Genomic DNA, 26321 nt, shown 5'->3' on the forward strand with positions numbered 1-26321 from the left:
ATCTGTACAGCAGGACCAGGATGGAATTTTGGTTCCGATCCACATGATAAACACATTCCACTTTTGGATTGCATTCTATTGCATTATTCCATAACTTATGTACGCTTGACTCTTAAAAGATAAAAGCCAAAGCCTGGAACTTACTTTGTGCAGTATTAGTATATAAACACCCCAACACATTCATATGGCGTTGCTTTGTCAACGGGTTTTAAAAGAAACAGATTAAAACTATTAAAATAGTTGACAAAATAATGTTAGACAAATGCATTAAGCATTTGTATACTATATGTGCAAAGTAATTTTTGGCTCAAATTTGAACTTTAATACTTATTACTTACAAAAGCCAAGTTACTTTTGATGTATATGGAACTGGCATGGGAGGAATAAAACAATATTTCATCTCTATAAGGTTATCAAGATGAGAATAAACAAAACTTTAACTGTGAAAAATTTCTAATCTTGCACTATATCAAAACTTAGCTCCAACAGAAGTAAGAAATTCACATTTAAATAGTTTGCTAAAAATGGAATTACAATACATTAAATAGCTAATTAATCCAGAACAGGAATTATATTGCTCAGGCCAAACATGTACCCTTAAAGAATACGGCTGGGAAAAATAATTCTCGAGCCCCCTGGATGTCTAGGGACTTACAGGGGAGGATTAAGAAAAAAAGGGACGCTTATGTCATATATCAACGGCTAAATACTTTAGAATCTTTAGAGGAATATAGAAAGTTAAGAGGCAAAATTAAAAAGGATATTAGGAATGCTAAGAGAGCACGAGAAATTCTTGGCCAGTAAAATTAAGGAAAACCCCAAGATATTCTATAAATATATTAAGAGTAAGAGGGTAACTAAAGAAAGAGTAGGACCTATGAGAGACCATGAGGGTAATCTTTGTGTGGAGGCGGAAGATGTTGGTAGGGTTTTAAAGAATTCTTTGCATCTGTTTTCATAACGGAAAGAGGTAATGCAGATACTGCTATAGAGGAGGTGTGTGATATTCTGGATGAAATAAAAAGAGTGAGAGAATAAGTATTAAGGGGTTTAGCAGCTTTGAAAGTAGATAAGTTCCCAGGCCCGGATGAAATGCATTCCATGCTGTTGAGAGAAGTAAAAGAGGAAATAGCAGAGGCCTTGACCATCATTTTACAGTCTCTCTGGATATGGGCATGGTGCCGGAGGATTGGAGGACTGCTAATGTAGTACCCTTATTTAAGAAGGGAAAAAGGGATAGGCTGAGTAATTACAGGCCTGTCAGCCTAACCTCAGTGGTGGGAAAACTATTGGAAAAAATCCTGAAAAACAGGATAAATCTGCATTTGGATAGGCAAAGATTAATTAGGGACAGTCAGCATAGATTTGTTAAGGGAAGATCATGTTTGACTAACCTGATTGAATTTTTTGAGGAGGTAACCAAGAGGGTCGATGAGGGTAGTGCGTACGATGTAGTATATATGGACTTTAGCAAGGCTTTTGATAAGGTCCTGCATGGTAGACTGGTCATGAAGGTTAAAGCCCATGGGATCCAGGGCAAAGTGGCAAGTTGGTTCCAAAATTGGCTCGGAGGTAAGATAGCAAAGGGTAAAGATTGATGGATGTTTTTATGTCTGGAAGGATGTTTCCAGTGGGATTCCGCAGGGCTTAGTACTGGGTCCCTTGCTTTTTGTGGTATATATCAACGACTTAGATTTGAATATAGGGGGTATGATTAAGAAGTTTGCAGACGACACTAAAATTGGCTGTGTGGTTGATAATGAAGAGGAAAGTCATGGGCTGCAGGAGGATATCAATCTACTGGTCAGGTGGGCAGAGCAGTAGCAAATGGAATTTAATTCGGAGAAGTGTGAGGTGATGCACTTTGGGAGGGCTAATAAGGAAAGGGTATACACATTAAGCGGTAGGCTACTTAATAGTGTAGATGAACAAAGGGACCTTGGAGTGCTTGTCCACAGATCCCTGAAAGTAGCAGGTAAGAAACGTATCTATGAAACGTAACTTTCACAAAGATTGAGCTGGAATGTATCCCGTTACAGAATCAGTGGGGATTGATTCCCGCCCATTACAGATAGTTGGAAATAATACCTGAATTTAATCCTGATTCTAACAACCTGGAACTTGCAAGGGAAATATAGAATAAGACAAAAGGAAATCTTTGACTAATGGTGAATTTATTAACATAGTCCACTATTTTAAAAATTTGGATAAGGTGGTTAAGAAAGCATTGGAATATGCTTGCCTTTATTGGCCGAGGCATAGAATATAAGAGCAGGGAGGTTATGCTTAAATTGGTTAGTCCACAGCTGGAGTACTGCGTGCAGTTCTGGTCGCCGTATTATAGGAAGGAAGTGATTGCACGAGAGAGGGTGCAGAGGATATTTACTAGGATGCTGCCTGGAATGGAGAATCTTAATTATGAGGACAGACTGCTTAGGCTGGGTTTGTTCTCATTGGAACAGAGGAGGTTGAGAGGAGACCTCATTGAGGTGTACAAAATATTGAGGGGCCTGGACATAGTGGATAGTAAGGGTCTATTGCCATTGGTGGAGGGGTCTATTTCGAGGGGGCATAGTTTTAAGGTGGTTGGTGGAAGGTTTAGAGGGGAGTTGACAGTGGGGTGCTTCTTTACGCAGAGAGTTGTGGAGATCTGGAACTCGCTACCTGGAAGAGTGGTGGATGCAAAAATCCTCACCACTTTTAAGAAATGGTTGGATGGGCACTTGAAATGCCGTAACCTGCAGGGTTATGGACCTAGAACTGGTAATTGAGATTAGACTGGATTACCTTTTGTGGACAGCGCAGATATAATGGTAACTACTGCAGAGAATAGAATACAGCCAGGGTGATCTCCTGGACTAGTTTTGATCGCCTGGATGGGTCGGAGAGGAATTTTCCCAGATTTTTTCTCGCTAAATTGGCCTGGGTTTTTATCTGGTTTTTGCCTCTCCCAGGAGATCACATGGCTCCGGTTGGGGTGGAGTGTAGATGTTTTCATTATAAAGGGTATCGCAGTTGTGTGAGGTGGACTGATTGGGCTGGGTGCTCTTTGCCTTTCCGTCATTGTTCATAGATTTATATGTAACCTTTAGGGCTGCTGATCAAGGGCCGTGCGGCTCTTTGTCGGCCGGCGCGGACATGATGGGCCGAAATGGCCTTCTTCTGCGCTGTAAATTTCTATGTTGCTATATTCTGGATGTCCAAATACTGTCAGTTCCATTAATGTAGGAATGTCCTGCCATTCCACTCATGTCCGCAGAAATGTCTCTACACAAATTAATCTTGAGAGCATCACATCAGAAATATCCTTTTAAACTCACAATAAAGAAATTCACTTTCATGTAATTTATCACAATTTATTTCAAATATTTAAACTGCTATCAAAGGAGAACTGTGAAAAGTCCCGAACAGTCTAAACAAAATAGCTATTAAAAATGTGTGGTCTCGTTTTAAATCAATTTTTAAAAAAAGAGAATTTTTCGGATGATTACGTGAAGTCACGTAATGACATCAGGCTTTCTTACAAACCTGTAAAGGAGTTAACCCTTTCCATTGACAGCTGTTTTATACTGGACATTATTAATTTGGATTTCTGAATAGAATAAAAAAGGCTCACCTGACAGATAGAGGAAATGGTGGGATAGTCAGAATAAAAATAAAAACAGAACTGGCTGGTCAAGAGTTAAAGGCTAAGATAAATAAGCTGGAAGAGATTTTTTTTAAAAAATGGGACCAGACGGATAGTGCAGTGCGCAGCCATAGCACCATCATCTGTGGCAATAGAGTCCACGGTGGATAAGTGTAGTCCACAAACCCAACCTAACCCTTACCTCCGATTTCACAGAGTGAGCTCAACATGCATGGATAAAAGATGAGTAGACCAGAACCTAACACCTGGTGACGACCAGGCTATCTGGTTAAAATTTGCAGATAAAACACTCACCGAGATGGGACCACAGTGACTACTTCAACTCTGGACACTCAGGATACTGGGAACCTTAAGGCCCACGCAAGCACTGGATAATACAGATGGACTATGAGAGATATAGCACACGCAGGAAAAACACAACTACATAAACTAGCTTTGTTTAATTTAACTGCCGAAATATGCATCCCAGCAGCCAAGGACTGGAGCAAGGACAGAACTTATTTTAACGCATGGCTATGTATAGTGTATTAAGTAAGGTTGTAATGCAGCAGGCTGCCGATGCTATGGGCGCCAGTATGGGGAAGGGCGCAGAAATCCAACTGGATGGAATTTCAGTTCTAGAAGCTCATGTCTGGGCGGACGAAGCTGCAAAACAAGCAGCCAAATCCACCCCGCAAGAGAAACAGAAGGGTGGGAACAGAACGGAACAAAAAGGGGGACGGATGGAGTGTGAAGCCCTACCACTGCTCCAACAACCACCCTGGGGACAACAAATCTTCCCAGCACAACCACACAAGTCCCCCCATAAGCTCGTCCATAAAGACTGAAGCCAAAGGGGGGCTAGTAATAGAAGAATCTAAAGAAAGAATATAATTAGGATGCGTCAGCGACTACTTAACCTAAATCTAATGGATACCATTCTTCCTAGCTTCTGTGGGAATGAGACTATAAGTCTGTACCAGAATCTAACTCAGAGAATCCTTGAAGGCCCGGAATCCACAACCATGAGATTCAATACCAGAAAAGGGATAGAACAAGGTCGAACGAAGAGGGATATACTGGAAAGGCTGGGCATGGGTTACGCTGCGGGACTTGCAACAGTGAATACCATAGACCTGTATGCAATAGACGATAGGGTCAATACCTTGACGCAAATCTTGATGGGTGTGCTGGGGAGGGACATGGATAACCAAGTCCTACAAGCGCGGTTGGGAGATGGCGCGGAAGGGGAATTGTTACAGGTAGCCCATACCTTGCAGAAACATGCCAAAACAATAAATTTGATCCATGCAATGGGAAACGCTACAAGTAAACGATTACAAGCTGAGATAGTTTGCTCCGGGTATGGGGCCTGGATATTAAGTGAGGTACAACATAACTTGGAGCAACTCCAAAATGGGGACATACCAGATTGGATCCCAAACAGTATACTTAACAATTGGACTCTAGATAAAAAGGTGAATAACACATGCGAGGTACGAAGGAATAGCCACGCATGGGTGCCAAAATTCAGATGTATTACTGGGCGAGTGAATATGATTGGATTTGTGTTGTCCATACCACAGTATGATGTAACAAAGGGAGACCCCTTATACCAGATTGATAATATCGGTGAAGTGAGAAACCAAACTCGGTTGCGTTACCATCAGCCTGCCAGATGGGCGATTAAAGTTAACAATAGTACCAGAGGCATTGCCATAACCGACTGCTATAAAAATAACCAAGTGGTTTTATGTCGAGGTACGCCACGAATGATGAATGATGAGTGCGGATTCCACCAGATAAACGGATGTATGCTGAGTATCACTCCTTTTGAACACGACCTGGAGACCATCGCTGCCCCGCAAGGGAACGGAGAGTGGTGCGTGAGCACGGGGGCAGCCAACTTAACCATATACATCCCGAGACAACGGAAATCATCCACGGAACAATTAAATGAGGAACAATTACGTCTGGTGCAAGGAATCCAGAATCAAAGATGACTGTATATCCGGCTGATGGAAGAAATAGACAACTTAGAGAGAGACACTAACGCAATGCTGGCTGATCAGCCCTGGTACTCAAAGCTGTGGGACATTGGACTTGATAATCAAATTCACCCATGGATAAAAATAATATCACATGTATTTATAGTAATACAGGGCCTGGTTCTGATGGTCATGATGGGATTAACATGTGCACGTATTAAACAGGTCAAACGATACGTCAGGGCACGCACTATGATTAAGGCCATAAGGGATGAAAATTTAAGCAGTCCTACAGGAAGGACTTAACTTATATAGCTCTGTGGGAAGGTTTCAGGAGGTCCCGAAGCTTGGGAGATTGCCACCCAGGTGAACGAGCCTATCTGGAACTCGCCTACAGGGAGATAGTTATTGGGAAATATGGCCAGCTTGGCGTATAGCCAAGGGCCAAAAGGGGGGAATTGTGGGAGAGGTTTGGCATTGGGGGTGCCAGCGGGACAAGGGTTAAAGTGCTGGTTCCTGCAATGGCCCATAAGGAGGTAAAAGGCCCCTCGTCGGCCTTGTGCCAAGGCTCCAGAAATTATCAATTCAATAATAATCCGACGGGATACGATGTGGGAACCTAAACAGGCGTTGATGGGACCTTGCGAGGAGGCCCGAGGCGACTCACAGGCACCAGGGAAATGTATGGCAAATTCCGACCTAATGAAGTCATTCTAGTCACGGCCTAAAGCGGTCACGAGGGTCTTGGCCTGTCAATCCAAAGTAGCACTAATGGGGTAGTCCAATTGGAGAAGTAGCACTGATAAGGTAGTTCAATTAGAAATCTAGGGAGGTCTTGTCCGGGAACAGAGGGGTTTTGAAATGTATAAGAGTTGTATGATTGTGCTGTTCGGAGAGCATCTCCACTCACAGGCGACTGTGATAAGAGGTGTTCCCAGACGTTCGTAATAAAGATCGTTATACTTTGCCATCCGTCTCTGTCTGCTAACTTCGAGAATTGCTACGTGGGCTGGGGCGAGCGTTGACCCTCTATATCAGTGGGCCCGCTCGTGGGAGAGGAAGCCTTCCCATCTCCCCCTTACACGTGACAACTCAACAGTGTGACAGAGCTGAGTAACACCAGCAGAGTTTAATCAAGTGGTGCTTCAGTCTCAAATGCAAATGCTAATTCACTTCCCCGAGAGCTGGACTCAGTGGGGGCAGAAATTGCGCCCCCCCTCCGCTAAGGCCTCTGGCCGCCTGAAAGTGGCGGCCAAGAGATGGCGCGGAATGGCCGCTGACTTGTGGCGGACAGGCCGACGTTCATGGCATTGCCCTCAGCGGTTTTTGCTGTGGTCCGAAGATCCGCCCCATTCCTCCCACTTCCGCCCCGCTCCTGCAGATGCATCCTGACAACGTCATCAGAGTGTGCACCGCTGCGGCTCCGCCCCAAAAGGTAAATTTGGTTCAAAACGTCTTGCAGCCACCTGTCGGTGCCAACGACAACTTTTTGGGTCGGTACATAGCTCTGGCTGAAGTCTGCCAGCAGTCTTTAAAGGCGTGTTGCGTGTAACACCATTCTTTTTGTCGAGAATTTTTCGGACTTGTCACAAGTTTGTCAGTTGCCTTGTTCAGACCGGGATTGAGTGCTAGTGGGCTCGGGTCTTCGGTCTTCAATCTCGACAACAGAAGAGGCCTCATTGTGGAGGTTCTGCTTGCGGAGGCAATGGGCTCAGTGCTTGTAGCGGAACTTTTCTTGCACACTGTGTGCGACAGGGAGGCATGCAGGTGAAGGAGGCACTGTCACCATTGGCTCCAGAGACAGCGGGCAAGGGACACAGCAGACATGGTTGCTGAACATGCATAAGTCCATGGAGATGGCGACAAACCTCAAACCAGAGAGGTGGCCCAGGAAGGACCTGCCGTCAGGAAGGGGGTCAGGTATGCTGACCCCCTGCACCAGATAGTGGGCGAAATAGAGAGAAGGTAGGATGCACAGGAGGCAAATGCTTGCCAGCAGCAGGCTGCAGAGGGTGAGGAGCAGCAAGAGCTTGAGGGAGAAGGCAATGAGGCAGCTGTCATAGGAAGACACGAGGCATAGATGTGGGGGGAGAAGGCCCCATCGTGCAAGGGTCTACAGGCAACAGTTTTCATACGGGAACCTGACAGATGACCAATGTCTTTGTAGACTTCGATTTCGGAAGGACATCGTGAGGGAGCTGTGCAATCTCCTGCAGCTCAGATAAGGCTGAGGACAGCTCTGAGTGTTGTAACCCCAATGTGACCATAGCACTCAATTTCTATGCCACTGGATCTTTCCAAGCTGCTACAGCAGACATATTGAGCATTTCGCAGTTTTCTGCACAGAGTTCCATCCTTCAAGTGACAGATGCTCGCTATAAGAGGGACTTAATTTCCTTCCCAATTATCAGGGAGAAGCAGTTGGAGCGGCAGATTCGTGCGAATTGCGGATTTCCCCAGGGTTCAGGGCACCATAGACTGCACCCATGTCGCATTGAGGGCACCACAGGACAATCCTGAGATGTTCAGAAACCGCAAGGGATTCCAGAGATGAGGGGTTGACTTATGAGGAAAGGTTGAGTAAGTTGGGCCTCTACTCATTGGAATTCAGAAGAATGAGGGGTGATATAAGATTGAGGGGGCTTGACAAGGTGGATGCAGAGAGGATGTTTCCACTGATAGGGGAGACTAGAACTAGGGGGGCATAATCTTAGAATAAGGGGCTGCCCATTTAAAACTGAGATGAGGAGGAATTTCTTCTCTCAGAGGATTGTAAATCTGTGGAATTCGCTGCCTCAGAGTGCTGTGGAAGCTAGGTCATTGAATAAATTTAAGACAGAGATAGACAGTTTCTTAACCGATAAGGGAATAAGGGGTTATGGGGAGCGGGCAGGGAAGTGGACCGGACTCCATGATCGAATCAGTCATGATCGTATTAAATGGCGGAGCAGGCTCAAGGGGCCATATGGCCTACTCCTGTTCCTATTTCTTATGTTCTCAACATCCAGCTGGTGTGCGACGACCATCGGAAAATCATGTCAGATGATGCCCGGTATCCTGGCAGCAGCCACGATGCTTTCATCCTGTGCCAGACAAGTGTGCCCGGCGTGTTTGCTGGCCCAAACCAAGATTGCGGCTGACTCCTTGGAGACAAGAGCTACCCACTGTGCACTTGGTTGCTGACTCCCCATCGCAACCCCACGCTGCTGCGCCGCAAGCCCACAATGGCTCTCATTCAGCCATCAGGTGTGTAATTGAGTAGTGCATCAGGATCCTTAAGCAGAGGTTCCGTTGCCTGGATCGCTCTGCTGGAGTGTTGTAGTACTCGCCTGAGCGGGTCTCCCTATTCGTGGTCGTCTGCTGCATGCTTCACAACCTGGAAATCATGAGGGCACAACCATTGGACGACGAGCCACCAGTACCACCTGAGGAGGAGGAGGCTCAAGACCATGACGCACAGGAGGAGGCGCCCGAGGAGGACCAGAACGCAGGTCACCAGCCACGCAGCAGGCGGCATCAGCATCCAAACCCTGCAAGGGAAGTGCAGAACCGTCTCATTGCTGCTCATTTTCGATGAGCTCATGCTCACTTCCCCCTTCATCTTTGCATTTCCATGACCAACTCAATGAGGCTTTTCACACATCATTGGTCAGTGAAATGAGAGACCTGCACAGATACTGTGTTGTGTATGGAGAAAGAGTCAGATTGAACACTGTGAGCTCAAAGTAAAGTGGGACCGTAGCCTTTTATTGCAGGTCTCTAGAGTGCCTCTCCAACTTGTGAAGCCTCCTTAAATACCTGTGCTCCCAAGGGATTACTTGGGACTCCAGGGGGTGAGCCCTCTGGTGGCTGTACAGAGTAAATACAAGTATACATATATAACATACTGGAACACAAAATAAAGATTTACTACACAAGAAAGAAAGGTGCAATAAACATATACATTATCATTTATCACCCTTGTGCATCTCCTTATAATCCCACTTACGCAAGCCTATTCTCGAACTACGCTGCAATGTCTCCCCCTGTGGCTGCATCATGGGTCTGGGAAGGCTGCTGTGCATCAGGTGTCGAAACTACAGATTTACTTTGAGGACGCCGACCAGCTCTGGCCCTGGAAGGGTCGGCTAAAGACTGGGCCGCACCCTCCTCGGTGCGCTCAGTCGGCCTTGGCTTGGGCGATTCCATGCTTGTTGGCAATGGCGGAATGACAGGTCTGGGCTCAGGACTGCTGTGATCCTGAGAGAGCACATCATCATCCTGGTCCGAGGAGCTATCGCGACTCCCCGGGGGCAGCACATCATCGTTGGAGCACAGGTAGCTGGTGTGGCGTGACAATAGAAGGTCCCCTGCAAGTCCCCAGTCAGATCTCATGTGGCATCCAGCACGAGAGCAGACACAGTCACGATGTCACCAGAGATGACAGCAGTAAGACGCTCCGTGACCTGTGGCCCAGAGTGCATAAGAGCACTCTGATCGTCCAGGGCAGCGATCATCCTTTCCAAAGCAGCACTCAGATGCTTGTTCCCTTGCGCCTGTGCTGTAATGGGAGTAGCTACATCGCCAACGAGACGCGGCATTACAACTGGATCTGCACGGTCACTCTGGGAGTCCACCATTGTCTGCACACAGGCAATGATGGGCTCCATGGTGTGTATAGAGCTGTCCACAATGCAGGATGTGGACTCCTCCACACTCCTGACCAGTTGCAACAGGCTCTCCGGCACCCTTTCCATTGCCCCCAACATCTGAGAATACCAACATTGATGGATTCATCCGAGTCCTCTTCAGCAGAAATGGCACCCGAGGTTGCCTTTTCCCTTCACCATGCTGCAGCCTGCTAGGCCCCAGTGTATTACCCAGTGCAGATCCCTCTGCTAAATCCAACATTCCTGAGTACGTATTCCCAGTATCTGAGCTGACACGTGCGAGTGTAGGAAGCAGTGACGCGGTGCTGCCAGCAGTGTCCCCCTCTTCCTCAGCCTCATCGGTCATGGTGCCAACAGCTGGAATAGCCGCAATAGCCTGGAATGTCATCGTGGCTCTTGCTCCCAATGGGCTCTTGGGTGTCGTCATGGCTTTGGCTCCCAATGGCCTCTAAGGTGTCGTCCTGGCTATGGCTCTCAGTGGCCTTAAGGCTGTTGTGCTGCCACCCACTCTCATCAGCGTTCTCTCCCTGGCTTTGGCTGCCAGTGTTCTCAATGCTATTGTCCTGGCTTTAGCTCACACTCGGTGTCTCATCTGCAATCAAAAATGGCACAAGGGCTCCCATGAGGGTGAGGTAGGGAATTGCACCATTAGCCTGCAACTTGCACACAATCAAAAGCAAATGCGTGGTAAGCGCTGGCACTTTCAGGGAGGCCTTTACTTACCGATGCTGCCCCCAGCAGGATCCACATGACCGGCGGCCACAGAGAAGACAATATGTGAACCCACTAGCCTCTGAACCCTTTCTTCCAGATGTGTGAGCTGCTGGATATCTGGCTTGCCACCACCAGTCCTCTGTTGCTCAATACGGTTGTGAGAAACCTTCGCTTGCAAATCAAAGGCTTGTTGAGTAGCAGTGTCGTGAAGCCTCGGCAATGAGTGCGGTCCATTACATGCAGGTGTAACTCTAACACGAAAGGGAGCCTCTATTGCAAGAACGCACATATATATATGCTCACCAATCCAATGTTGCTTCAATGACTATATAGTGAAGGTTGAAAATAAGAGAAGGTGAAGGAGAGGCTGGCAGATGGAAGATGAGGAATTGGGGGAACAGGTACTCACTTTCATCGGTCGAATTATGTCGTTGATGCCTTTTGCGGCATTGGGTCACAGTACGATCATGAATGGAGGTGCCCAAGACCTCCACAGCGATCACTCTCCAAGCATTAACGAACACAGCGCGAGTCGGTCTGCCTGTGTCGGGGTAAAGAATGAGCCTCCTTTCCTCCACAGCCTCGATGAGGGTCTCGAGTTCCGCATCAGAAAATCTGCTGGCCCTCCTTGCTCCTGCTGGATTCGCCATACCTTTGCATCAAATGGTTTCCCTGCTCAGAGCCTAGCTGCAAACCCTGCCCTTTAAGGCGGCCAGGGAGCAGCTGGCTCGTTCGCAGTAAATCGGCACAAGTTGAATTTTGCGGCCCTATCGGCCGCTCCACACCCACACCGCTGCAAACAGCCCATTCCCGCCACCAATACCGCTCCACTCGTTTTTTCAGCAAAAATGCTGAATTTTGCTCTAGTAGCTGCCACATCCATTGCGGTGGTACTGAACAGCAAAAAACGGTAGGTGCGTCTCTTTTTGGGCAGTAGGCAATTTCGGCCCTAGTAACTGTTCAAAATTGCTCCTCTCACTTTTTAAAATTAAGTAGAAAAAACACACAAAGGTATTAAAATGACAATACATAATTAAATTGTTAGAAATAAAGGATAGTGAAAAATTCCTCTCCAGGACATGGTTTGAGTGGCATCTTCTGCTCTTGCTAAGTGACATATTTTGAACACAATACATTCATACACACCACAAAAGCAAAAATATCTCCCACCCATCAGGAAATACCTTCGCATCAGCAGTGTATTTTCCATATCAAAGATCTGCCATCTGAGGGCTCTGTACTCTCTTGGGCCATTCTAGTAGAAAAGGTCACAAGGGCAGCCCAGTTACACCCAAGTGACTCCACAGATGTTAATCCCAGCCATTGTTTTGGACCAGTCTACATGCACACCCAGCAGTGAATTTTTTCCAGGCTTGGGAACATCCAGATCAATCTCCAGCCTGCTGGAAAGTACTGTCTCCCAATAAAATTAATTGAATCACTTCAACCTATATCATATTTGCAGATCAGAAGAGATGCTGAGCCCCAAAAAAGGTCAAAAATACACTAAGTCAAAATAACTTAATTAAGTGAGCCATGGGGAGTACTTTGTACAGAAAGTATATACCCTAGGATTTCTTGCAAAATGAAAGCCTCATCATATTCTTCAATGTGTGTATGAATAGATTTTACTGAATGATTATCTAAAAAAAAGGCCCTGTTAAATTCATGTACAGTGATCTACACAGTGCAGCAGGTTAGTATATTAGTATGTTAGTATAAATGTAGTATCTCCAAATTTGCGGATGACACTAAGTTGGGTGGCAGTGTGAGCTGCGAGGAGGATGCTGTGAGGCTGCAGAGCGACTTGGATAGGTTAGGTGAGTGGGCAAATGCATGGCAGATGAAGTATAATGTGGATAAATGTGAGGTTATCCACTTTGGTGGTAAAAACAGAGAGACAGACTATTATCTGAATGGTGACAGATTAGGAAAAGGGGAGGTGCAAAGAGACCTGGGTGTCATGGTACATCAGTCATTGAAGGTTGGCATGCAGGTGCAGCAGGCGGTTAAGAAAGCAAATGGCATGTTGGCCTTCATAGCGAGGGGATTTGAGTACAGGGGTAGGGAGGTGTTACTACAGTTGTACAGGGCCTTGGTGAGGCCACACCTGGAGTATTGTGTACAGATTTGGTCTCCTAACTTGAGGAAGGACATTCTTGCTATTGAGGGAGTGCAGCGAAGGTTCACCAGACTGATTCCCGGGATGGCGGGACTGACATATCAAGAAAGACTGGATCAACTGGGCTTGTATTCACTGGAGTTCAGAAGAATGAGAGGGGATCTCATAGAAACGTTTAAAATTCTGAAGGGTTTAGAAAGGTTAGGTGCGGGAAGAATGTTCCCAATGTTGGGGAAGTCCAGAACCAGGGGTCACAGTCTAAGGATAAGGGTAAGCCATTTAGGACCGAGATGAGGAGAAACTTCTTCACCCAGAGAGTGGTGAACCTGTGAAATTCTCTACCACAGAAAGTTGTTCAGGCCAATTCACTAAATATATTCAAAAAGGAGTTAGATGTAGTCCTTACTACTAGGGGGATCAAGGGGTATGGCGAGAAAGCAGGAATGGGGTACTGAAGTTGCATGTTCAGCCATGAACTCATTGAACGGCGGTGCAGGCTCGAAGGGCCGAATGGCCTACTCCTGCACCTATTTTCTACGTTTCTAATATATTGCATCATGCAATAGAACAATGTAGATTTACACTAATAATTGACAACCTTTGCTGGGCTATTGTTCTACATGGATGGTGAGGGGAGGGGGGGGGGGGGAAATCACAACACATCATCTGGGTTATTAATGAATGCCTCCCAATTACCAGTTCTAGAAGCACATTGGCATATTTGGGAGCAATTTGTTTGGTTTTCAGAGAATGGTACATGGGCAGCAGGAGGAGTAAATACCAAGTGGAAAGAGGCAAAAATGATCTAGTGCATAACAAAATTCTGCAATATCACAAGATGAATTTAGATAAGAAAACATAGTTTCCTTATTTTAACTTTTATCTAGGAAACATAGAATTCCCCAAGTTTTCAAGATATTAAGGGGAACAGATAGGGGAGATAGAGAGAAATTATTTTCGCTGGTTAAGAGATTTTAGTTCTGGCAGGGGGCAGAACCTGATCTTTCAGGAGTGATATTAGTAAACACTTCTACACATAAAGGGAGGTAGAAGTTTGGAAAACTCTTCCATGAACAGCAATTGCTGCTTTCTCAATTGTTAGTTTTATTGATAGCTTTTTGTTCACCAAAGGTATTAAGGAATATGGGCCAAAAGCGGATATATGGGGCCCTATTTTTGCCACCATTCTGTGCCATTTTTTAGGCGTCCGCTGCTGTTTTTGGAGCAGATCTAAATCTGGAAGTTCCACCAAGGTTTCTGCGCCATCTGAGACTTCTTACGGACGATTTTTTTAATTTCCGATTTTTTGACGTTACTGCCGGCAGCGCCACTTCTGGCCATTTAAGCGAGTTTGGCCAACTAGGATTTTTTCAAAAACGGCGCAGTGCACTGTTCTGAAAAACCTTACTTGACTTAAGAAAATCGGGGCATTGAAGACGCCATTGTTTTAGCGGAACTGAGTTAGGTTTTGGAGGGAGGGAAGTGTTTTTGCAGAGGGATAGGAATGGCACCGGCCGGGGGGGAAGGGCCTTTCGGCCTGGCATAGCAGCGGCACCCGCACTGGGGGCTTTTCAGCCCGAGGTAGGAGCGCCATCGGCACACCTTTCGGCCCAGGATAGCAGTGGCACCAGGGGCGGGGCCATTTGGCCCACTATAACAGCAGTACCAGGGTCAGGGGGCTATTCGGCCCACTATAGCAGCAGTACCAGGGTCAGGGGGCCATTCGGCCCACTATAACAGTAGCACCAAGGTCAGGGGGCCATTTGGCCCACTATAACAGCAGCACCAGGGTCAGGGGGCCATTCGGCCCACTATAGCAGCAGCACCAGGGGCAGGGGGCCATTCGGCCCGGGATAACAGCGGCACTGGGGGAGGAGGGCCATCCGGCCCAGGAAAGCAGCGGCACCTGGGGGGGGGGGCCATTCGGCCCGGGATAACAGCGGCACCGGCACTGGGGATGGGTGGCCATTTGGTCTTGGATAGCAGCGGCATCGGTGCTCTACTAAAAAGTGGTAACCTAATGAGCGCGATTGTGTGTGGAATGATTTTCATCTAAAATTTAAGAATAAATATTGCAGAGTATGATAGTTTGTCATTACAATCTTTCAATAAATAGAAATTCATGGCAATGGTACATATAATATGTACCTGCATCTGTCTTGCTGCATCTTGTATGTTTCACTTTGTAGCCTCGGCCCTTCAGTGTGGCCCTCATTATCCTGGCAACCTCAGTTTTTCGGCGCAGACCTTAAGCTCCACCCACAGAGCTTAAAGACAATCTGCGCCACTCCAAAATGAAAGTTTATTCCGGCGAAACTTGCAACTTTTTTTTGGTGCAGTCGGCCACAAAAAAAAATCGGACGTACCTCTACAACTGCGCCAAAAATCGGCCCCATGGAGTTAGGTCGCAGATCAGCCATGACCTCACTGAATGGCGGAAATGGCTCGAGGGACTGAATGGCCTACTCCTGTTCCTATGTTCCATCACAGAATCCAATTCTCATGAATAATCCAAGGTTTTTGCCTCCACTACTTCAAAGTACATTTCAAACAATAAATCACTGAGTGAAGAACATCCTACATCAGCCTTGCACCACATATATTAAAAGAACACACATATATCTTGGAGGGCAAAAATGAGTCAAGCTTCCTTCGTTAGCCTGCTTCCACAGCAGCACAAGAAAATCGGAAGGTCAGCTGTTTCAAAAAGCAAAATTAAAAGCCACCATGGTTATGAATGACTGACCTACAGGATGTGGTACAAAGAGAAGTAGAGATCATTAAAAAAATATCAAACTGGACACAAACTGGCACTTGGAAGTGACTTTGATAGGAGAAGACCATACTGTTAGAAACCAAAGATGCCTAAAAATGTATATGGTTATGCGATTAAAACTGCGACGAAAAGAAAACGGTGTTTAAATGGTTATGTTCGAATTGCATACAGGAAGTCCCCTCAGACTAGATAGACGCTTAGAAGTGCTAATGGTTTGGTTTCCTATAGAGGGTATAGTATTATGTACTATATACAATTCCCTGTTGCTGAGCGATTATCTGTTGTTTTTAAGTTAAGACTTGAACCTTATTTATGTATTTTATGTATAATGCTAAGGGAGGAAATGAAGTGAGCATGACAGAACTGTTTGCGTAGATAATGGATAAAAGTTGGGGGAAGCTAACGTAAACACAGAGCAGTTTACTACGTTGTAAAGATGGTAACGACTAGTTGAAGTGAGAAAGCTCTGCTTTGGGCGTCATAGTTGAAAGGGTACTAGGCTAGGCCTTGTACTGATTATACCGAGAGGATAGGGGCGAGAGAGATAAGAAAAATTCTAAAAGAAGACCTTTTAGTAAAGAAAAGACATGCAGACAAATCATGAGACATCGTTAGGGCGGGCCTTTGATTCGAGAATCAAGACAAAGAACTCGAAGCCTGATTGGGTATTGAGATTTTAGGGGAACCTCTATAGGTCAAAAGGTCTCATAAATATTCCATTTCAGGCCCACCCTAAAAATAGAATAAAAGTGACCTCCTATGAGCTTGTCCCCACAGACGGAGGAAGAGCAAGAGAGGAGGTTGCTCCAGACAAAAGGAAGAGAAGCCGCTCAGAGAATTGCTCACGTACGTCAACCGTCTGTCCAATCGGATCGGTATCAGCTACTTGTCACGGTTGTATGTTTTTGCTGTATAACTAATGTGTTATATTCCGTCTTAAACTTTGATTAAACACAATACACCTACCATATTGGTTTGCACTCAAACCTGATTATTTAAAGTGACCAGAGATAGCCGTAAAGACTATAGATGACCTGGAAGAGGGGAGAGAGTGTAGAGTAACAAAATTTGCAGATGACACAAAGATTAGTGGGAAAGCAGGTTGTGTAGAGGACACAGAGAGGCTGCAAAGAGATTTAGATAGGTTAAGCGAATGGGCTAAGGTTTGGCAGATGGAATACAATGTCGGAAAGTGTGAGGTCATCCACCCTGGGAAAAAAAACAAAAAAAGGGAATACTATTTGAATGGGGAGAAATTACAACATGCTGCGGTGCAGAGGGACCTGGGGGTCCTTGTGCATGAATCCCAAAAAGTTCGTTTGCAGGTGCAGCAGGTAATCAGGAAGGCGAATGGAATGTTGGCCTTCATTGCAAGAGGGATGGAGTACAAAAGCAGGGAGATCCTTCTGCAACTGTATCGGGTATTGGTGAGGCCGCACCTGGAGTACTGTGTGCAGTTTTGGTCACCTTACTTAAGGAAGGATATACTGGCTTTGGAGGGGGTACAGAGACGATTCACTAGGCTGATTCCGGAGATGAGGGGGTTACCTTATGATGATAGATTGAGTAGACTGGGTCTTTACTCGTTGGAGTTCAGAAGGATGAGGGGTGATCTTATAGAAACATTTAAAATAAGGAAAGGGATAGACAAGATAGAGGCAGAGAGGTTGTTTCCACTGGTTGGGGAGACTAGAACTAGGGGGCACAGCCTCAAAATACAGGGGAGCCAATTTAAAACCGAGTTGAGAAGGAATTTCTTCTCCCAGAGGGTTGTGAATCTGTGGAATTCTCTGCCCAAGGAAGCAGTTGAGGCTTGCTCATTGAATATATTCAAGTCACAGATAGATAGATTTTTAACTAAGAAGGGAATTAAGGGTTATGGGGAGCGGGCAGGTAAGTGGAGCTGAGTCCACGGCCAGATCAGCCATGATCTTGTTGAATGGTGGAGCAGGCTCGAGGGGCTAGATGGCCGACTCCTGTTCCTAATTCTTATTATGTTCTTATCTTATTATGACTTGATTTTCTCACAAACCAATGAAAATGTACTGTACTGCTTTTTTTTTTATAAGCATTGGCTAATTATCTATTCAAGAACAGGTTTGAAAGATGCAAAGATAAGGATGAATACTGGTGGCCAAATACTCGAATACAATGGATGCTATTACACTGGGACCACAGAAGTGTAAGTTGTTGAATGTGAAGTGATCAGTTTTGAAGAATATGGATTATATAGATAGATTAAAATTCTTGAGTTGTGTTAGTTTATGTCGGGAGCTAGGGAAGAAAATAATTCACTTAGAAGTTTTCACAGGGTTCGTCACCTCTGAAGATTAAAAGTACTGGATATAACCCACAATAAAGTTTGTATAAGGTACCAAATGGCCTTTTCTTGTTCTTACTTTGCTACATGCCAAGTGAAGAGCTGTATTCTTGTTGATATCTTTTGAAGTTAAGTCAGCCTTTGCACTGTTTACCAAGATCTCTGAAATAGAAAAATGGTAGAAATTGGTTATAAAAGGATTGTTAAAACTCCAATAGCAGCAGTCATCACAATTAAAACTTAAAGTTAGCAAAACTCAGTGGAACTGGTCAATTTGGAAACAGATCAAGACCTGTATGCCCTTTCCTTTTTCAATTTCAGTGTCCACCAAGCATTTGCAACACTTTCATCAATGTGAACAACATGTTTTGTGTTTGACAAATGTACCTCTAATTCTTTGGTCCACCTTTTACTGAACAGTGCAAGTTTCTCAATGTGGATATTTTGTGTGCACTTTTTAAAATACATCTCTTATGCTCTTAAGAGGCGTACTTACCATTAATAGTATTTCCAATGGCATTTTCCTTAGCAGAAATTGCTAGATTGCTTGTTTAGAAACAACATTTCTAAAATGTCGTAACTTCATTGGTTCTCTTTTTTTCTATTTTAGTAACTCCACAGTTCTTGCAACTATTTTTTGGCCTTTCCCTCATCTTATAACAGAACCATTGTTTTGTCCTGCTGTTTCCACTGCCCAGCAGGTTCACAGGATGCTTGGAGCCAACATTAAAGGGGGGGGTGGAGGGGAGGGGGCGGTGGGAATTGTCCTCCGCCCCATTTTGGGCGGATAATTCGAATTATTTCTGCCTGGCGGGAGTTGGAGAGAAGAGGTGGAAAATTCGGCTCTTCAACTGTGACACCGCCTCCCAGCGCTTTGCGGCGCTGTTTGATGCTGTCCAGGCGCGGGTTCGGGTGGGGAGCGGGGTCCGTCACCACGTCGCGCTAACGCGTAGCAATGTCCCTCCCCTTCAGTTAAAGGGGAGGGACGCTGCGAGGCCTTGTGAGGCCTCCGTGGTGCCCACTGGACCACTAGGGAAGGGTTCGGCCGGGCCAGCATCCCAGCACCCAAGAGGGGTGCCGGGCTGCCTGCTGGCCACAGCGGTGCGCCATCCCCTTTAATGGCGGCCACACATCCCAGCTTCTGGCAGCTTCCCGCCTCGCGAGGCTGTCAGTCGCACCAACCAACGGCGGCCGTGCTCCCGCGGGGCAATTTCCCCTGTGGGGCATAAAAAGGGTCGCAATCGGGCGGTAAGGGGTCGTTTCCGCTGCCTCTCGCCCAGGAGCAATTACGGATGGGTCACACCCTCAGCCTGCCCCCACATGGTAAGGCCTTACCGCCCCGTTGGCCTCAAGAAAAGGGGCAATTTCGTCCCTCGATGTTTAACAGCAAGTTTGGAGTTGACTGACTATAGGAAGTTGACATGGTATTTGACTTTCACTGATAAGAATTCAGTCACACTGCAATTCTGGTTGCATGTGTCGAGTTGAAATTAAAAATTTGGAATTTATAAAATATATTGAATTAATTGCGCCGATAAGCCAATTACCTACTCTTTTCATGTTGTGTCCCTCCTTTATGATTAACATCTTTTAATGCAGCAATGAGAAATTTAAAGTACCTTGCAACTCAATTCACTTTTTAAAAACGATTTTGTTGTAATGGTTCTCTTTTGGAACAAACCGTCTGAATAGAAGCAGATTACAAATTTAGGGCCCAGATATGGATGAGCTAGCATTTCACACCACTCTTGTGATTATAAGCTCCAAAACAGTACTACAACATCAGTATGCAGATCACCATTACTGGAAATTTATGATGAAAGGTTAGCGACCTGAAAAGTTAACTGTTTCTCTTCCCAAAGATGCTGCCTCACCTGTTGAGTTTTTCCAGAATTTTCTGCTTTTATTACAGGAAATTTATTGTCTGTTCCCAACATTTTTTCCCTTTGCATTTATCTTGCTCTGTGCATGATACACAGCATTCCATATCCTTATTCAATGTCACTCTCTAACCACGTCTCAATTTTCCATCAACGTACTGGGGGCTACAACACACTTGATGTGAAATAAAGTCAGGAGTTCCTTTAAAAATAAATGTTATACATTTGCCTAGAAATTCTGTCTTATCTATGGAGGAAATGGTTTAATACTAAACAAGAACAACTGACATTGAAAACAGAGGTCACTCCCACATCATGTGTGTACTGACCCATATGGCTTCTCTTAGCGGAAATATGCAAGTTACTTGAACTACGAAAGGACTTGTCGTCTTGACTATTCAAGGACATTTTGGGGCAGAAATGCTTTTACAAAAGTACACAATTTCACTTTCTGCTTTACCAGTGCAATCATTTTGGAAATCAGAGAAAAGCCAAGGCTACATACCTACAGCTCCACATTGTCCATTTTCAGCTGCCATCATTAATGGAGTTTTCCCTGACTTATCAACAGGATTCACTTGTGCATTATGACTTAACAGCAATTGCAAACATTCCACATGGTCTGTAAAAGCAGCTGCATGAAGTGGGAATCTAAAAATACAGTACCAGAAATAGTTATCTTCAGCATGTATGTAATTAAATTGCAAAAGACCAAAGTTCCAATGAACAAAATAATTCCTTGTGATGTCACAGTGACAGTGCCATTTAAATCTTGCCTTGTTCAATCATATATACCAACCAGTTAAGGTTTTGAGCTCTGAATGCTTGCCTGGACTTGTGGTTGAAAATCAGCACCATTTGTGGCTCACCACTTAGTCTCTAATCGGTCTTCCCCCTCTCCGCCCCCGCCCCCGCCCCCAACAACCGTTTATTCTCCTTAAAGCTGGAAGAAGTTAGTACAAGGGAATGGAATTCTTCCAATTTGAGGCACACAATGTCAATGTCCAAGTCATGTACATCACAGCCAGATGCAATGTAAAACTCCTTCCACTCTGCCCCAAGGTGCCTCAGCCCCAACGTTACCTCAGAAGTAACCTTTTCTGCACAAGTGTGACGTTTTTTCCCAGCCACCCTATGGCCTTTCTAATTGAGATGACCAATTTGGGCTAGTTTTATGCTGTGGGCCAATTGCCTACAAGGAGCTTGATTAAGACGCAAACTCATTTCATAAAGGACACTTGCAGTCAGCAGACATAGAAGATTTGTGTCCCTCAGTCTGGAGTGCATTTGAACACAGGTCCAGAGGTGCAAGACTGGTGTCTAACGCACTGTGCCACCCTGTCCCCCCAATCCATTTTCAGAGCTTTGCATGCATAAGAGTATGAATAATGCTTGGAAGCACCAGACCAGAGTTACAGTACATATCAGAATTTCAAAAGAAATAATATTCAAAATCATTTAATATTCGAAAACAAAAAAAAATACAGCTGAACAGCAACACCATTCTTAATGCCAAAAAACATAATCATTGAAAATGGTACTTAAGTAATCTTAATTTTAAAGAAGCAAAAGTTGTAAGAGATGGTTTAGTATGGAAAATTCACAAAGTGAAGTTCCCTCCCTCTCCCACCAATCCATAGCCTTCTAACCCCAACTATTAGGGTTCCAATTTGTGCAGTGCAATATCATAATTAACATTTTTTAAGCATCAAAATAAATTTCAGTTCGAGTTTCACATCTCACAAACAGAAATTAGTTTAAAGTTTAATTTATGGTTGGAGCAAATTATTTTTAATATTTAATTTTAAAACATATAGGATTATGTAACTATAAATTCCATTTGTTTCTCATACCTTCCTTTGGCATCTCTGGAATCAACAATTGTGGCACCTAAAGCTTCTATTAACATTTCTGCACAATTTTCATGGTCATTTATTCTGTAAGCAAAAGAACATTACGTGGTTATGCTGATAGAGCAAAAACAGATTAGAGCAATATCTTCATCCAACAATTAGGATCTGGAATGGGCCTGAAATTCTGATAGAGGTCTTCCCGTGGGCAAACTAATGAAAAAAGGTAAAAAACTGCGCACTTACCTGTTGCTGCTGCGCCCGCTTCAACTTTCGAGCCTGAGGCATCACTCCTACGCATCGGAGCGCGTGCACGTCAGGACGTGCGCAGGGCTGGAGCTGTAGTCACATGGCTCTGGGCAGCCAATCAAGGTACAGTATTTTCTCATTCATAATAATGGGAACTCCGTAAGTTGGAGTTCCCATTATTATGAATGAGAACCCCCCCTCACAAAAAATCAATAAAAAATAGAAAAATACACGACATATTTAAGAATCATTTAAATTAAAGTTCTTATAAAAAATAATATTTTCCCGACTATTTTTTTTTTAAAAAGATGCCTTAAAATAAACTTACCATAGTGGGGAGGGATTTTAAAACAATAAAGTATGTTTTCATATGTGTTTATTTAATTTAATTTTAATGATTTTATGTATTTTTAAACACTTGCGCCTGTAAAAGTAGGCTATACGCTCTATTTACAGTGACCTTGTAATGCCAACTTTATCTTACTGAAAATCTATGTACAGAAGTCAAGGATGATTAAAGACCATTTTGTCCATCAAAGCTCATCTCTCTTGTACTGTAAATATTCTATCACAGCATCCAAATATATTTTGTACATCCTTAACATTTAAATCAGCACTGCACTTGGCAAGTTATTCCAAACATCACTGAGTGAAATGCTCGGATAGGAGATTTAAACATATATTCAATAATTTATGCCCTCTGATCCTATTTTGAACAATTTCAAAGTTCAAAAGGGAAACACAAATGCAAATTCTTTCTTACTTCCTGAAATAAGCTTCGAATTAAATAAGGTATTGTTAGTTTAACAAATTTTAACAATCCAGGATAAGAAGTACCTGCAATTATATGCGAGAATAACCCAGCAAATATCAGTTGCCAATCAATCCCCTGTGGTATTGCACACAGACAGTCAAGACGAGGTCCAGTCTTCAGTACAAGCGAGGTTAGAGGCGAGAGATAACTGGACTAAGGCTTGGGGGGAGGGGAGGAAGAATGTCAAGGAATAAATAAGGGGTGCAAGTGGCCCTTTCTTGAAGAAAGTTTTTGGAAGCAGCCAGGTACAATGGATAAAATATATTGGCAAGTTTTGGGATTTTGTTCAGAATTATTTAATTTATGTTTCATTTTATTTTGAGGGGAATATAGGAGAGAGGATCAGAATTAAGAGATCCACTGAAAGGACTTGGAATTTAAAAAAAATTTATTTTACAAAACAGAACCAAACAAAATGGTTGTTGGAAACAGTAATGTGTAGTGGCCTCAATATTAATCGCCCCACAACGAGAGGCGGAGGGGATTAAAAATGTTATAATGGGGAATGCATCCGTAACACGCCGTGTACACGTCAGTTGCTGCTTTTATGGCAGCGGGTTTTGTGACGTACGGGTGCCCCACTGTGGAGAGGTGGGATACTTCAATAACATAGTTCAAATCAGGCTCCCACAGTGCAAATGGGAGCCTGATTTAAATTTAACAGATGCCTCGCGGGTTTCCCAGGACAAGGAAAACTCGGCAGTAATAGAGAGGCGGGAACTGTCGACTCTAGAACTAAAGTGATTTTTATAAAGCAATCCTTATGAGCAATGGGGAACAGGAATGCTCACTCCTGGCCACTCAAGGTAGCCTCTGCATTCTCTCTCCTGAATGCAGCCTCTCTCTCTCCCCCCTGCCCTGATCGCAAACCTCTTCCCTGCACACCCCGCTCGCCCGCCTCCCTCCATCCCCCCATCCGTCCGAAGGACCTCCAGCCTTCCCCCACTTCTGACTGTCAGGGAAATCCCCAATTTGGCATTGCTGGGCTGGAAGCAGAAGAAAAAAATTATAATGAGGTCATGCCATGAAGTTCGCCAAGGCCTCAGCATCACCGGTCTCAACATATTCCCTGGCCGTTTTCACTCTCCATTGCACCCTCCTGGCCTTCCCAATAAATATTGGGGCCAGTGTCTCAGTGTAACAGTAGCAACTCTGTTGGTCGGAGTATAAACCAAGAAATAATGGAGGCTTGTAAAAAGGGAACGGCAATAATCATGGGTGATTTTAACCTCCATATTGATTGGACAAATCAAATTGGTCAGGGTAGCCTTGAGGAAGAGTTCACAGAGTGCATAAGGGACAGGTTCCTTGAGCAGTATGTAACGGAACCAACCAGGGGGGCAGGCTATCTTAGATCTGGTCCTGTGTAATGAGACAGGATTAATAAACAATCTCCTAGTAAAGGATCCCATTGGAACGAGTGGTTGAATGGTTGAATTTCAAATTCAGATGGAGGGCGAGAAAATTGGATCACAAACCAGCGTAGCAAGCTTAAATAAAGGAGACTACAAAGGTATGAGGGTAGAGTTGGCTGAAGTGGACTGGGAAAATAGATTAAAGTGTAGGATGGTTGATGAACAGTGGCGTACATTTAAGGAGATATTCCACAAAAAAAATATATTCCAGTGAGGAGGAAAGGGTGTAAAAGAAAAGATAGCCATCCGTGACTAACTAAAGAAATAAAGGAGGGTATCCAATTAAAAATAAGGGCATACAAAGTGGCCAAAACTAGTGGGAGGACAGAAGATTGGGAAGCTTTTAAAAGTGAGCAAAGAATGACTAAAAAAATAATTAAGGGAAGATAGACGATGAAAGTAAACTAGCACGAAATATAAAAACAGATAGCAAGAGTTTCTATAGGTATATAAAAAGGAAAAGAGTGGCTAAAGTAAATGTTGGTCCCTTAGAGGACGAGACCAGGGAATTAGTAATGGGGAACATGGAGATGGCAGAAATGCTGAACAAATATTTTGTATCAGTCTTTACCGTAGAGGATACTAACAATATCCAAACAGTGGATAGTCAAGAGGCTATAGTGGGGAGGAACTTAACGCAATCACTAAGGAGATGGCACTCAGTAAGATAATGGGACTAAAGGCAGATAAATCCCCTGGACCTGATGGCTTGCATCCTAGGGTCTTAAGAGAAGTAGCGGCAGGGATTGTGGATGCATTGGTTGTAAATCTACCAAAATTCCCTGGATTCTGGGGAGGTCCCAGCGGATTGGAAAACAGCAAATGTAACGCCCCTATTTAAAAAAGGAGGCAGACAAAAAGCAGGAAACTACAGACCAGTTAGCCTAACATCTGTGGTTGGGAAAATGTTGGAGTCCATTATTAAAGAAGCAGTGGCAGGACATTTGGAAAAGCATAATTCAGTCAGGCAGAGTGAAGGGGATGTCATGTTTGACAAATTTGCTGGAATTCTTTTGAGGATATAAAGAACAGGGTGGATAAAGAGGAACCAGTGGATGTGGTGTATTTGGATGTCCCGAAGGCATTTGACAAGGTGTCACATAAAAGATTACTGCACAAGATAAAAGTTCACAGGGTTGGGGTTAATATATTAGCATGGATAGAGGATTGGCTAACAGAACAGAGAGTCGGGATAAATGGTTCATTCTCGGGTTGGCAATCAGTAACTCGGGGTGCCGCAGGGATCAGTGCTTGGACCCTAACTATTTAAGATCTATATTAATGACTTGGATGAAGGAACCGAGTGTAACGTAGCCAAGTTTGCTGACGATATAAAGATGGGAGGAAAAGCAATGTGTGAAGAGGACACAAAAAACCTGCAAAAGGATATAGACAGGCTTAGTGAGTGGGCAAAAATTTGGCAGATGGAGGAGTATAATGTTGGAAAGTGTGAGGTTTGGCAGAAAAAAAATCAAAGAGCAAGTTATTCTTTAAATGGAGAAAGATTGCAAAGTGCTGCAGTACAGCGGGACCTGGGGGTACTTGTGCATGAAACACAAACAGTTAGTCTGCAGGTACAGCAAGGCCAACAGAATCTTGGCCTTTACTGCAAAGGGGATGGAATATAAAAGCAGGGAAGTCTTGCTACAGTTATACACGGTATTGATGAGGCCACACCTGGAATACTGCGTGCAGTTTTGGTTTCCATATTTAAGAAAGGATATACTTGCTTTGGAAGCAGTTCAGAGAAGGTTCACTAGGTTGATTCCGGAGATGAGGGGGTTGACTTATGAGGAAAGCGTGAGTAGGTTGGGCCTCTACTCATTGGAATTCAGAAGAATGAGAGGTGATCTTATCTAAATGTATAAGATTATGAGGGGGCTTAACAAGGTGGATGTAGAGAGGATGTTTTCACT

General features: G+C 44.4%; 1 protein-coding gene across 2 annotated transcripts in view; it reads right to left on the minus strand.

Annotated features, from left to right (window-relative positions):
• ankrd44 (ankyrin repeat domain 44) overlaps nt 1-26321 on the minus strand; it is a 266596-nt gene that overhangs the window by 10223 nt on the left and 230052 nt on the right. For both annotated transcript variants that reach the window (XM_070875908.1, XM_070875907.1), the window contains 3 exons: nt 21931-22014; nt 20583-20728; nt 18277-18359 (listed from right to left, as the gene is read on the minus strand). In XM_070875908.1, the coding sequence (XP_070732009.1) occupies nt 18277-18359; nt 20583-20728; nt 21931-22014 (313 nt within the window). The remainder of the gene's footprint in view (nt 1-18276; nt 18360-20582; nt 20729-21930; nt 22015-26321) is intronic.

Source organism: Pristiophorus japonicus, chromosome 3 (genome assembly GCF_044704955.1).
Source record: "Pristiophorus japonicus isolate sPriJap1 chromosome 3, sPriJap1.hap1, whole genome shotgun sequence".
NCBI classification, from domain to species: domain Eukaryota; kingdom Metazoa; phylum Chordata; class Chondrichthyes; family Pristiophoridae; genus Pristiophorus; species Pristiophorus japonicus.